This window comes from Nanorana parkeri, unplaced genomic scaffold, assembly GCF_000935625.1.
Source record: "Nanorana parkeri isolate BGI_ZX_2015 unplaced genomic scaffold, ASM93562v1 scaffold259, whole genome shotgun sequence".
NCBI lineage: Eukaryota > Metazoa > Chordata > Amphibia > Anura > Dicroglossidae > Nanorana > Nanorana parkeri.
Genome location: NW_017306527.1, coordinates 1392315 through 1407045, shown reverse-complemented (window position 1 = coordinate 1407045; position 14731 = coordinate 1392315). Strand labels below are relative to the sequence as shown.

The 14731-nt window shown below is 42.5% G+C and overlaps 1 protein-coding gene across 1 annotated transcript in view; it reads left to right on the top strand.

Annotated features, from left to right (window-relative positions):
• Positions 1-14731, top strand: part of MAP3K5 (mitogen-activated protein kinase kinase kinase 5) — a 146410-nt gene that overhangs the window by 53849 nt on the left and 77830 nt on the right. The window contains exon 8 of the mRNA XM_018556949.1: positions 14135-14247. Within this exon, the coding sequence (XP_018412451.1) occupies positions 14135-14247 (113 nt within the window). The remainder of the gene's footprint in view (positions 1-14134; positions 14248-14731) is intronic.

Genomic DNA, 14731 nt, shown 5'->3' with positions numbered 1-14731 from the left:
GCTCTCCTACCGCTCAGCCATCCTGAAGTCAAAGGCAACCTCTCCCACCCCACCCCCCGCTGACTGCAGCACTCCATTTCTCCTTGGATCCCTGCTGCCTCTGGCCACACAGATGGGAAAGAGCAGCGGGGATCCGAGGAGAAGCTGCAGGCTATGACGCCCCTCTTCTTCCTGCCATGCTGAGGCAAGGTCGAGCTGTGTTGGCCGTCTGGTGCCATGGCGCCCTGTGCTCGCCGGGCAAGGGGGCGCAGCCACCCCCTCGCAGATGCACCAAAACCCTGGGTGTTCCAGTGCACAGACAAGTCATTTCAGCTTAATTTCAATCTGCTCAGTTCATACGACCATGTGGTGGTATGTGCTAAAAAAAAAGTACTACATGCATGCAGAAAAGCTAGCAGAGGGCAAAGGACTAGTCTCCAGTGTTGCCTGGAATCCGTGACTTACCATGCTTTTGTTCCACACTGTGTCTTTGTGTGAAGGCTGCCATGTTGGAAGAGAAGTACCATGTCAAAGTTGCCCCGCTAATAACTGGTTATCTGATGACTGGTGGGATAATGATAAAGAAGCAGCAGGAGAGGTGCAAAAAGCACAGATCCACTGAATGAATGCAGCAGAAGCCAAGAATATTCTTGCACTGCAGGTATGGCTTCTTCAGCAAGCTTTTAAGCTAGGTTTACACCTAGGCGATTAATTTGCAGATTCCCATTGAAGTCAATGGAGTCTGTTCACAAATTTTGCGGTTTGTCGCGCAAAATCACCTGTTGGGCAAAAAGGTGCAGGAGCGATTTACGGGCGGTAGTCACGCGGTTGGGTCCCATAGACATCTCTAGGCATTGAAAACTGCGCAATCGAATACGTGCGACAATCCCACGAAAACAGCTCGGCATTTGAATCGCCTGGGTGTGAACCTAGCCTGAGGAGAACAGTGAGAAGCATAGTAATAATATCACCAAATGTTGCTCCAAATCAACTGGGACTAGCGTTCAGAGGTAGCAGTGCCTTAGAAGTTCCCACACTGCAAAAATACAGCTTTTCGTCTGCAGAATATGAGTGTCTATGCACATGAAGTTCATTATTTTTCAGGATTTATTCAAGGTAAAAGGTACACTTTTCAGGGACAAATCAAAACAAAAACTAAGGAGCGCAACTACCAAAAGATGTATATGTGGGCTTAGTCTGGCGAGGGGCCCAGTGGATCGATGTAATAAGAACAATGTCAGGAGCGCTATTAATCTTAGAGTGTGGAGTGTGGGTGTCTATGGCAGTGTGACAGCAAAACGAGAGAGACTTACAATTAGGAGCTCCCCTGTTGTCTATGTCTGTATGGTCGCCCACGTACTCGACTGGCCGAGCCGCGTCGGTCAGGAACGGAGAAAAAAAAGGGGGGAGGAGCTACACGCAGCTGAAGGGCGCCGTGTGTCACTGGTAACAATCGGGCTATGGTCACAGGGGTATCAGGGGTCTCCGGAAAGGTGGCTACGCGTTTCGAGGGGTTACCTCTTTATCAAGCCTCAGGGTGCTGAGGCTTGATAAAGAGGCATCCCTTCGAGCCATGATCCGTCCAAGGAGACGGTCGCATAGACAACAGGGGAGCTCCTAATTGTAAGCCTCTCTCGTTTTGCGGTCACACTGCCATAGACACCCACACTCCACACTCTAAGATTAGTAGCGCTCCTGACATTGTTCTTATTACATCGATCCACTGGGCCCCTCGCCAGACTAAGCCCACATATACATCTTTTGGTAGTTGCACTCCTTAGTTTTTGTTTTGATTTGTGGTTGTTTACAGACAGGGTTCTCTCCCTGTAGTGAGGAGCTTTGCACACCAGCATACAGTAGCCATCCGATTTGAAGTGTGTCCACCCCACAGGAGTGCGCTTTATCTTTTGTGTTTTCTACACTTTTCAGGGAACTGCTTAGAGAAAATTAACATTTCTAGATATTCTCTATAAGGTGGCAACACTGTCCTTTTTGAGCTCAGGTCTGCTTTACAATTTCATCCTGTCTTTTATTAGGGATGCACCAATACCTTTTTTTGGCATAGAGTACCGATATTTTTTTCCCAGTACTCGCAGATACGGAATACCGACATCGTGAGGTAGTGTGAGCCCGGCCAATCAGTAAGCCGGGAGGCAGGTCATGACATGACACCCGGCTTCCTGATTGGTCAGGAAGCCAGACTGCCTCGCAATGTCACTAGGCAGCATGACGCTGGCTGTAGCTCGCGGTATACTGAGCTTAGGGTAACGGGAGGAGGCTAGTTTGTGTCCTCCCGTTACCCTAAGGAGAACTATGGGGAAAAGCCCTGACCCCATAGTTCTCCTTTAATGAAAACAGCCAGTCATTTGATTTAGAATCAGTTCATGCAGACTTGTCATGACCAATAATATACTATACAGTTGGGCTATTTATCCCTACAAAAAAATGCAAAAGTGTCAGGCAAAGTATCAGTTGCAGGGTTACAATGGCCATCTTTTATTCATATTTTATTTCTAAATCTTTTTTTCTAAAATAAATAAAACCTGTTGCTGTAACTGCATGAAAAGTGTTAGCTGGAGTTGGACTTGTATTTGTCTCTCGTATTAATAAAAACTACATTTCCATCTAAAAACCGCTCTGTGTAATTTTACTGAAAAACAGTGTTGTCATCCCATTACAGTAATTGAAAATAATAACAGATCCATGGGTAATAGAATTATGTTACAGGGTGGACTTGTAAAAACAAAAACTGTTGTATTAATGCTAGTGACAGACTGCATCATATGTCATATTTATATTGCAATTACTCTCAAGTGCAAGTTTACAGCACATGGAATCTGGTTTTGTGATATCTCAGCATAAATGATCACCTGCTGCTTTTACTTTATACCATTTTTTTTATTAGGGCTGCGGAAATTAACGATTAATCCCTCGATTAATCGTTAATTTTTTTTGATCGATCAAAATTATTTTGATCGGAACTCACCTCTCTGCCGGCTTCCGGGTCTTCCGTCGCAGATCCGGTGACGTCACGGACTCCTCCCCCCTTCCCCGAGTGGCTCTGTCGGCTAACGAAGGGAAGGGGAGAGGAGTCCGTGATGTGGTTGTCCGTGATGGGTAACAAAGGGAAGGAGGGAGGACTCCGGTGACGTCGATGTCCGTGACGTCACCTGACTCCTCCCCCTTCCCTTCGTTACCTGAACGGAATCACTTGGGCCGGTGAGTCTCCTGGTTCATGAGTAAAAAGAATTTGATTAATCGAACAGGAAAATTTTAATCGTTACCAGCTTGTTCATTTAGATTTTTATACATAGATTCTAAATTCCTTTACCAAAACATAAATTTTTGGTCATTTCAGTTGTCATGGGCATACTATTATATACACCACCTTGAAGTCCACTAGTTAACGATCTATATCCTTTGTGGGGAACCCCAGGGGTACACATGCGTCTTCAACACAGTTCGATATAAATAAGCCGTTTTTATTTCATCCAGCAGTAACGGAACAAACAGCTTTCTTCAGCAAAACAGTAAAGTAAAAGGCTTTCTTCAGCAAACATCAAACATAACGAAAAAGTATTTCAAGAAGGTTGCACTGCGTAGTGTGTTTAGGTGATTTCACCAAGATAGGGTCCACATGCTTCTGAGCAGCCCCACACACAGTGCTTTCCGTCTGACTCTCAGCTCCCCACTCCTCTCTCACCTGTGTTACCTTTTTAAAAGGAAGGGCTGTAGGGGAAGTACCTGCCCTCCCAAGTTAACCCCTTCTTTGCTCTCAGCCATGCTGACTCCACACCTTGATGTGGTGTATTTCCTGCATCAGTATATATATTTATCTAATGTTTTCTTTTATATTGTGCAAAAAGAAATACATCTTTGTCAAGGAATACTTTCTGTAAGTGAAAAGTAATATGATTCTATAGTTTAGATGTACACAAGCTGAAGTTCAGCTATCACCTCAAAAAATTAAGAAGCCTGTTTGTATAAGAAATGGTTAATACTGCTGTTTTTATATTAATCACTGTCTTGAAAGGCCTGTAGACATTTGTGGGTCATACATATTTAATTAGTAGGAATAATCATGTTTTATTAACAAAAGTTCAAGTTTGCTTCCTACATCAAAAGTCTGGCAGTATAAAAAGGGCTTACAGAGGCAGGAAACAAATGTAAATGAGATAAAACATTAAAAATGCCATTCAGTAAAAGGGTATGTGACATCCCCCGTAGAAGGGTTTCTGTCCTTTTTTTAAAACCTTTTTTATTTTTATCCTTATTTTTTAAATGACAACAAAGGCACCTTTTAAAAAGTGTATTAATGGCAATCTACAAACAGATACTTATACATAGTTAAAAGGCTTTTATTCTTTGCATACTTTTATTTTTATTTTCCTCTCCAATCTTCTCACAGTGGCCATTTTTACTAAGGGTAGATTGATCCATTTCTCTTTACTTCCTGGAATTCAGGCTCATGCGACTAGGACATGTGACCATGCACATCATCTCAGGAGAAAAATGTCTTTCCCTGAGATCTAGTGAGATTTTGCAGTTTACAGATTAAATTTCCCAACAATGTTCTGCTGATGTAACCTCTGCTGATGTAACCTTCCCAGGATGCATCTTAGGCATTAGTGATGTAGCCTATGCCTAAGAGGACCAGGAAGTGTGCAAACAATAATTGTAAGTAAAGGCAAAATATGTTTATTTAACTAATTCATGTAAGATGGTTTCATATCAGCATGAAAAGCTGCACACTGATGTGATTTTTAATGAAAGGGGTAAAAGATCCACTTTGTCTTTTAACCCTTTGTTAGGACAGGCAGTGTTCAAATCTAGTTTACAACTGATAATTTTGCCAGCAACGTACACACAGGGTTATTTGGAGTAAACATAATTTTCCACTGCCCCCTCCTTAACATTACATAGTGGGAAAGTTCGGTACAATTTTTAAGCAAGTAAAAAGCACTTTAAAATGTAAGCAGCAAGTTATTAAATGTAAATAGGAGCGTGTAACATATATAGTAGGTGTTATCCCAATCTGGCTGCATACGTTGAAATTCACTTTAATATTAGACCACAAAAAGCATAAAAAAACATCTTGGGGCTTTCGCGGTGCCAAGAACTGAATGACAATATGTATCTAAAATTCATTTTTTTTATTGATATGAATATACATTAAAATGTTTGTAAAAACAAAAATTGCCATGTGTTCATTTTGTTTGTCGAGATCAAATATATAGTAATGACATACACAGTTGACTATATCAATGGAAGAAATAATGTACTTAATTGTACAGACTCAACGCAGTATTGCTTCCTCAGGAGTCCTGACAGTTCATGTCTCTTAGATCATCCAACACCCGCAAATCACGGGAGCGGTTTCAGAATCACCATTTGGTTGTTGAACACAACTTCCCCGCTCCCACAGAGTGTTGATCAAATGGGTGTCCTCTTTTTGTAGTGTATATGGGTCCTGTCAGCAATGGAGTCCGCAAACATCCACCTCCCTCCAGCTGGAAAAATGATCTGAGGTACTTTGCTGACAGGACTCGGAGAGTCTGTACTGTTCCTGTTTTATTTCATCTCCCCGGAAAGCCCCTGCTGGAACATTGTGCATACTGCTATCAGCTCCACTGCTTTACCTTTGCCTTACTATCCCTTCTCTCCCATCCCTCTGCTCTCGTGATTTGCGGGTCTTGGATGGTCTAAGACCCATGAACTGTCAGGACTATTGAAGAAGCGATACCGCGAAAGGCGTCGAGTCTGTACAATTAAGTACATTATTTGTTTCATTGATATAGTCCAGTTAGGGCCGCCTGTCAGTTTTTCAGGCGGATCTGATCGGAAGCTCAATGTTAGTCTGTGGACAACCAGATCCGATCTATCCAATTACCCCTGACTCCGTCCAAAACCGCAAACCCAAGCGGAATAGAGTTCCGTTTTTGGCGGGGGGTGATCTGATACACATGTCCATTTACATTAGACTCTCCATAGACCTTAAATCCTGTAAGTTCCATTATTTACCTCCATCGCAAGATGGAGTAAAAACCTAGATGGACACAGTTGTCACAACGGTGACATTCGTTCTGAACTGCTCCAATCAGCAGAGGATCTGTGCATGGATCCTATGCTGATCGGAACTGACAGGCGCCCATGTGAAAGGAGCCTAGAAAGTAGGGAAATCCAACATTTTCATGGCTGACATCTGAACAGGAAGGGAAAAACTCCCATTGGGAAAACCTTTTCGGTGACCCCTGTCAGAGGTCGGACTTCACCTCATTTTGGAAAGATTTCCACTTCGTTCCACATTTTCTTTTGATTAGGTCATACCAAAGAATCTGAAAGATGTTCCAACCTTCCCCTCTCAATCCAAATATATACAAAAAATGATTGGTTAAAGGAGAACTATGGGGTCAGGGCTTTTCCCCATAGTTCTCCTAAGGGTAACGGGAGGACACAAACTAGCATTTTTTTTCCCCCACTCAGTTTTGTCCCCCAATTCCCCCAAATTCAAACTTTTGTTCAAACTTTTAAAGATTGGCTAATTTTGAATTTGCCAGTTAGTTGCAAGCTGCTGTCCAATTATAAAAGAAAACAGTTGGGCTCTGAAGAGAAGAGTAGGTGAACAAAATTCAGCTCAGCACTTACAAACCTACACCAAGTACCACCAACACTAATGCTTTTCAGGTAACCTCACATGTGGAGTAATAGGTATATTGGAAATACAATGTAGTTATTTTGTGGATATCCAAGAAACACAGGTTGGTTGTTTAGCTCTTTGTATGGTTCTGTTGTCTTCTTGACACACCTGTCATTTTTAACTGCTACTTCCTTATTTTCACATTCATATTTGCTCTGCCAAATACAGAAGGCATTGGCCGTAGAAAGAACAATAAAATATGGAGACAGTCTGTGTAAAAAGATAGCTTATCTTTAAGTCCAGCATATAAGGACTGAAATGCAGCTTACAATGGTAGCAGCCATAAAGCAAATAAAGTTTGCGCCTACTGCTATCTGTTTATGTGTACAAATATAGACCTTGTACTCTCATGATTATTGGTGGGTGTAACTGTAATTTTGGACGTAAGATGTATCCATATATAAGTTATTTGAATAATGTGAGCAATATAAAAATGAAACCCTATTATAGCCATTGAATTTTATAAGTGCATTTTAGTGCACATATGCTTATCTACCCTCCCCAGCACTTTCAGCATTTGCCAGCAATGTAAAGCTGGCTGAAATCTTAGCGAGAGAGATTCAAAAGAGTAAGAAAACTTAAAAGGACTCCTATTTTTTTCCCTGTTGGAGCAAATTGGCATTATAAGGATTTTTTTTGCTGAAAAGTTTTCTGATTTTGCAGCTGAACTCCAAAATGAAGGTCTTTTTTTTTTTAACCAAGTAGATTTGTATTGGTTTTGATAACAAAATATCACATATCAACAAATATAAAGTTAAACAAGTAAGACAGTTAAGTGTCGCAATAACAGGTGGTGAGATAGAAAAAGCAAACATCAACAAAGGATCATCGCAGTAATCTATTGCAATGTAACAACACCAACTGTGCATAGACTAAAAGTAAAAAGAAATCGGATACAGAAGTGTTCACCTGAAATATCAATACAAGTGCAAAGATATAGACAGGGACATAGATAAGGGAAAGGCAACAATAGATTCTCTACGGAGCATGGTTCAAGTATGAGTGCCAATTTATCCAAGAGTTCCAAAGGCTATCGAATCTATGGATACTGTCATTGCTGAAAGCCAGTATTCTCCCATAGAAATGGTGTAATTGAACCAAGTTGGCAACCTGTGGAATAGTAGGAGAGTGCGGGGTTCTCCAGTCTCTAGCTATAAGTAACCGAGTCACCAAAAGGATGTGTGTTATTACTATTCTAGTCTGTGAAGGGAAGCTGTCCAATTCTAAATTTAAAATTGCCTTTGCTGGTTTAGGGTCGACAGCTCGACCACTGATCATGCTAGTGATTCGAAATATGTCTCCCCAAAGTCCCAGAACAGTGGGACAGTGCCAGAATGAAGGTCTTTTTTTAACTCAATCTTTCCCCTCTCCAAGCATTGTCCATGTTTCATTATATTTGGTTTAAATCATAAAACGGAAATCTACATGTGTATTACCATGTCAAAACTTTCAGCCCATTTCTTTTGGAAAGTCCCGGGACGTGGAATAGGAGGAAAATCTGTGGGTGATTACTGAGTTCTCTTCTCCTCTGTCACTGCCCATGTAGTAGGAAAGTTACACTTCTGCTCTGTTACTGCCCCACCGCTGCAAACTTTCCTTTCCTCTAGTGACAGAGGTAGGATTTATAGTAGGGATGCACCAATGCCGATCCCGAGTATTTGGGAGAGTACTTGTCCAAATGCTCTGATACCTTCCCCGATACCGGATCTTCCGGTCAGAGGGAGATTTCGTCTGACTGGCAGTGCCACGAGGGAACATGGAGCCGGCTTTCTGGCCAATCAGGAAGCCGGGCGGCGGGTAATGACTCGCCTCCCAGCTTTCTAAATTGCCAGGAAGCCGACTCCATGCTGTTTGTCCAGCTCGATGCTGATTGGCCGGGAAGCCGGCTTCCCAGCCAATCAGCAGAGAGCCTGGAGGTGGCTTCCTGGCCTATTCCTGGAAGCCGGGTGGCTGGCAATGACTCACCTCCCGGCTTCCTGATTGATCAGGAAGCAGACTAGATGGTAATTGCTTGGGAAGCCGGCTTCCCGACCATTCTGCATCAAGCTGGCAAAACAGCATGGTGTCGGCTTCCCGAGCAATCAAGTCCTGATTGCCCGGAAAGCCGGCTCCATGCTAGCGGAAGTACCGGTAATTACCCGTAATGGTGCATCCCTAACTCATAATAAAACTAGGCCCACCAATTTAACTCCCAAATCTACTAAAACAGTTACTTTTAAGGCATGGCTGTGGTAATAGTAACTGTCAAGGTTGCCAGTGTGCTTATTTCAGCTCTCAACCAAACGTTCAAACCCTCAAATGGATTGTGTCATAACTTATCACATGTGCAGCACTGCAGTCTGAACAGTGAGTAGGATGGCACCTTCCTTGGATGTAAAGAATAGGACGGTGTAATTCCACTTTTAGTTGGAGGCAGTGCACAGTGAAGTAAACTAACCTACCAGCTGTCCAAGAATTAGCCTCGACAATGTGCATAAAATACAATTTTAACTGCTTGTGTGTATTTTTTTTTTTTGCACATTGTATTACTGAAAATGCCATAGGCATCTGTATTCCCATCATAAATGTACGAGTTCTTTTGGCGTAATGGTTAGAGCTTCTCTACTATACACAAGGTGGTGGGTTTGAGTCTTTAAAATGATATTTTGAAACATTGTAAAAGTTGAGCCTTGAGTTCAAAATTGTGTTGACATCATGCAGTTTTTTCTTAGTCCAAAAAAAAAATCTTATTTTTAATATTCAATTTTTCCTGTCCTGCATATGCTGGGTCCTGTCACACCTTCAATTCTTGTATCCTGAATATACTAGACTCTGTCAGAGGTTTCCCATAGGTATAACAGGGCCAAGTATTCAAAACAGCAGAAACATTGACTAATAAAAGTAAGATGCAAACAATAAAATAGAATTGCTGCCAAATTATAAATGGCTTTCAGCAAACATCTAGAAATTAAAACATCAAAAGCCAGTTTGGATGGGCAAGGAAAGGAAAGTGGCATGTCAGTGCAGCAAGTCAGATAGAAACGTCTCATTTGCTGGCCGGATTATGTCCAGCATCATGTAGCGCTTTCCTCTTAAGCCATGCTGTCACTGGCCTGCCCCTTTAATTTATTGGTTTTCATGCTCCGCATCACATGTGGATATTACATAGGGTGGTCTGCATGCAAATACAACCTGCCTAGGAATACCCACTCCTCCAGACTAAGATCTAACCATCAAGGCATGTTGATATTTGCATAAATTCTCAGAAGAGCCAACCCACTGTTTACATTAGAACTGAAGACATTCGAGAGTAGTACTGAGGAAGGGTACTATAATTAATGTAATAATGAATTTTGAAGAAATATGTATCTTTGTTTAAAGTAAAACTATTGCTACATGACTTAGTTTTGTGTATCTGTACCTACAGTTTTTTTCTTAGTCCCCCTGAAAAGTCCCACAAATAACTGTTGAGCCTGCAGTGAAGCCCACCTAATGCAGCTTGCTGTAAAAGTGTGGCATTGATTCTGCACTGCACCTGAATTTAGAGCAGCATTGCTACTCTCATGTAGGCTGTATCTGCTTACACTAGAGTGGGATGAGAAAATGTTGGGGGAGCATGGCTTATAACATAGTCACTGCTGATTCACAAGCCTGAGACTCATCAATCAGCACTTGGCCATGCCCAGTGCTTTCTGGATTGACTATACTGTAAACAGGGCCGTCTTTAATACTGATTGGGCCCTGGGCAAACAATCTCTTGCCCCCCCCGGTCCTAACAGCAGCATACGGAAGAGGTGGGGGCAACACCAGTGGCGGACCTAAGGAACAAAGGGCCCTGGTGCAAAATACATTTTGCACCCCCCCAAAAAAAACCACAGCGCTCTCCTCCCGCAGCGCTCGGCCGGCTGTCACTTTCTCTCCTCCCCGCTGGGACATAGAGCAGCGCCTTAAAGCTGCCCCGCGATCGTACGATAATCGTAAGGTGTATGGGCAGTGTGCGACCGCATTTACTGTACAGTTTCACGATTTTCGTTAGGGATGTCCCGATACCGATGCAAGGCACTTTCGTAAGTACTTGTAAAAATGCCCCAATGCATAACGCCGATGCTTGTGCATCGGTGTTGAATTCGTATTGCCGGGCAAGCGATCGCAGGGGGCGTGGTGGAGCGGTGACGGGGGGAGTGGAGCGCTGAGAGAAGGGGGCATGGAGCTGTGACAGAGCCGGACACGTGGAGCTGTGACAGGCTATGTCGCCTCCCTCAGCCTCTGTTCACGGCCGCTGCTCGTTTCTGTCACAGGAGTTCTAGCACAGTGCTGTGCTAGAACTCCTGTGTTGGAGGTGACAGGGTCAATAAAGAGAACCTGTCACCTCCACATGCTATCACACAGGGGTTTATCCCCTGTGTGATAGCAATAAAGTAAAGTTAAAAAAATAATATAAAAAATAATATAATATAAAAAAGTAAAAAATAACTTTAAAAATTAAAAATGTAACTAAATAAAAATTTAAAAAAACAGCAACAGGCGTTAAAGTAAAAATAATAAAATAAATGGAAATCTAAATTTTTTACAAAGTAAATAAAAATTTGAAAAAAATGAAAACCAGCCCCGCTGCCCCCATCATCTGCATGCGAATAAACGTGGAGTGTTTTCAACCGCGATTGTGTGCAACCGCTCGGGCAGGGCGGTATTGCGGCGGGGAACCCTGCAATCTGCCAGGCACGACTGGGGTGCCATTAGAAAATAATGGCACTGGCCGGGCAATTCACGCCAATCAGATCGCACAGTTTCCCGCCGCAATACCACCAATATTAAAGTTCTTCATAATCATAAAGAAATTGGCCTAAAATCATTAGTCTATTGTTTTTTTTTAAATGTCACCTGTCCCTTTAGGAAAAAGTATCGGTAATTGGTATCGGCAAGTATGAGGGGAAGTACTTGTACTTGGTCTTGAAAAAGTGGTATCGGGAAACCCCTAATTTTCGTATAACGAGCACGCTAGAAAACCCAATTTTTGGCTGGTTGGTAGCGTGATTGCAAGACGAAAGCCGCACGACCTGAGGTGCGCAAGCGCACACTGCCTGCTCACCATTGCAATCATCTCAAAGCCCTCCCCTCAATGAGGAGGACTTGTGATGATCGCAAGTACGATCTGCATGTCCATGATGGGCAGGTCGTACGAAAGTTTTGCGATGGCTGTAAGGTGTATGGTCACCTTTACTTTGTTGCTAAAACTCTCCCACCGTGAGCGGCAGTGTCTAGGAGGGAAGAGTGTGTGAGACACAAATAATTTAAGGTAGTGTAGTGTAAAGCTAAGGGGTAAAAACAATTTTGGCATATCTATATTAAACAACCTTTTAAGACATTGATTTTCTTTTTAGTTCATTTAGAGGTGTTTATATAAAAATGTACACAATATGTGTAAAAAAGTTTTTAGTTTCTTTTTTTCAAAAGAATACACATGAAGTACAATGACGGTAAGATGTTTTGGAAAGCAGCAACTTTACCCAGAGATATGGGTGTGTCCATGTTTACGAAACGTCTTAAAGTTTACTTTAGTATTCTTATTTCAATAGTAAACAGACATGCCAATTATTATCATGGACTTTCTACCAGTTTCAAACTAGGAACTGTACCTGCTAGGGGGACCAGTCTTCCACAGGGATTAGCCTTTTGACAACATTATTTCTAGGATAATAGATGCACAGAGTCACAGCAGACCAGTACTAACTTTAGTCTTAATCCTTTATTTTAACTTTATTTCAATATAGAAACTGAACTACCAGATTCTGGGAGATTCCCACACTCCAGTTTCCACCAGTCACTGGTAAAGTGACACTAAACTCAGGCATTAAATCCTAAAAATACATTCAAGTACCCTTTAACTATTAACAAAAATGTATCTTATTTTTGTATTACTCGGCTGAAGATCCTCAAATCATTTCTGAATTGGTGCTGACACTGTCCTTCCTTCTGGAGGGTGGCTACTTTTGTTCCCCATGGTCCCTGTGTGTGTTGTAAAGTAGCCACCGCTCCATGCTCACTCATGTGATAGACTATAATTTCACGTTTAGTTTACTCATTTGTAGTGAGATTGTAGTCTATCATGGCAGCGAACTTGGGGCGTTGGCTACTTTACAACACACACAGGGATCATGGGGAACAAAAGGACAGTGTCAGCATAAATTCGGAGATGATTTGAGGATCTACAGCCGAGTGATACGTAATCAATTGAATGCATTTTTAAGGTTTAACTGCTGAGTGTAGTGCCACTTTAAATAGTTTATTGATTCAATAGAAATAAGTAATAATGTATACACTCTGGATAATTAAAGTAATTATAATAGAGTAGAAAGCTGACTGAGTGAGTCTTCCAGACTTTAGGTTTATATTATATTAAGGAAACTCTGCTATACTATGGAGCCAGAGACTGAGTTTTTTAATGTAGTCCAGAGGCTACTCAGGGCCGTATTTAATGCAGGGCAAAAAGAGCAACTGCCCTGGGCCCCATAATTTACAGCAGCTGTCCCTTTTGCCTGGAGCCATAAGCAGGAGAGCAGTGGCACCACTGGTGGAAGGGGGACTCAGAGGCGGAGGTACCTGAGGCTGGGGGGCCCAGTGAGATTCGGTCCCGGAACCCCTATCATTAGAGGAGACATATCACTTTAAAGATTCAGCTGCCGTAAGGTCCCGCACTTCCTGGGGGCCTTGAGGCAGCCTTCTGGGGAACCACAGTGGCGCCTGTTTACACTGCCGACCCACACATCAGCCTTGTTGCGATCTGCCACATCTGCCCTTGCCTACACAGGGTACAAAAGTCACCCTGATACTGACTGCGATCTGCCCCTGCCTGCTGCGATCTGACCCTGCTGAGACCCTCTACCCCTGCTGACATCTGCCACATATGCCCCTGCTGAGACACTATGCCTGAGACATCAGGCTGGCTACCTGGAGCAGAGCGGCAGCACAGAATATGTAGCAAATTCATATACTATTCTGTATTTCTATATAAAGTATTGCTGAGATTTGTAGACCTCTATAGCTGATGCCATTCTGCATTGCTCTATAATATTTTGCTGGGATTTGTAGTCCTCTATAGCTGGTGGTATTCTGCATTACTGTATAATGTATTGCTGAGATTTGTAGTCCTGATCAGCGTGTTTTTGGGGCGTTTTTTAATTGCGTTTCAGTGCTAAAATGCAATTTAAAACGCCCCAAAAACACCCTTTCAAAAATTACTTGGAAACCACGCTGAAACGCTGCCGCCCTGGTGTGAATGGGGCCTAAGTGTGAGATAAAAGCATGATGAAAAAATGCATATTGCGGGTCGGTGCATTTGAAAAGCTTGCAGTAGCTCACACCATAAACGCCCATTACTGCATTCACCTAGGCGTGAAGAGGCCCCCAAGTACAAGTTGATATTATGGGTGTAAACAGTTTAATATTTATATAACAATTGCAATTTGTTTACTTGTACAGGTACCAGAGATCATTTGAATCTGAGCCAACTCTTCAGTCTGGAATTAATTATGCAGTCCTTCTCCTTGCAGCTGGGCATCAGTTTGATTCATCATTTGAACTTCGCAAAATAGGTAATGTTGTCAGTTTATTTTGTATATTTTAAATACTATTATAAAGTAAACACAATGGATCTGATTTATGAAGACTAGATCTCTAGAGACATACAGCCGTTACTGGCAACAATTTATCCAAATTGTAGCTTTCAGTGGACCTTGGAGCAAGCGTTTTCTTTGCCCATGCAAGGCAAAGCACCAGGTTTGCTTTAACGCCACCCACCCCATGAATATATACCTTTTCCTTTCCTCCCCCACAGCTCTATTCAGCCACCAAAAGCAAAGTAAATACTTAATTATTAGTTAATTACTTAATAGTTATGGAGAAGTAGGTGACTTACTCACTTTACTCTCATGTGACAGTGCATGTGCCTGGTGACTGGTCTAATGCTATCACATGGGGGTGTGAAGACGCCTCAGCCCTATGTATGCTCTGACTAAAGCTTACCCAGGGCTTCCTTTCCTCACTCCTGGCACTGCATATGCTAAAGAAGGGGGCGGG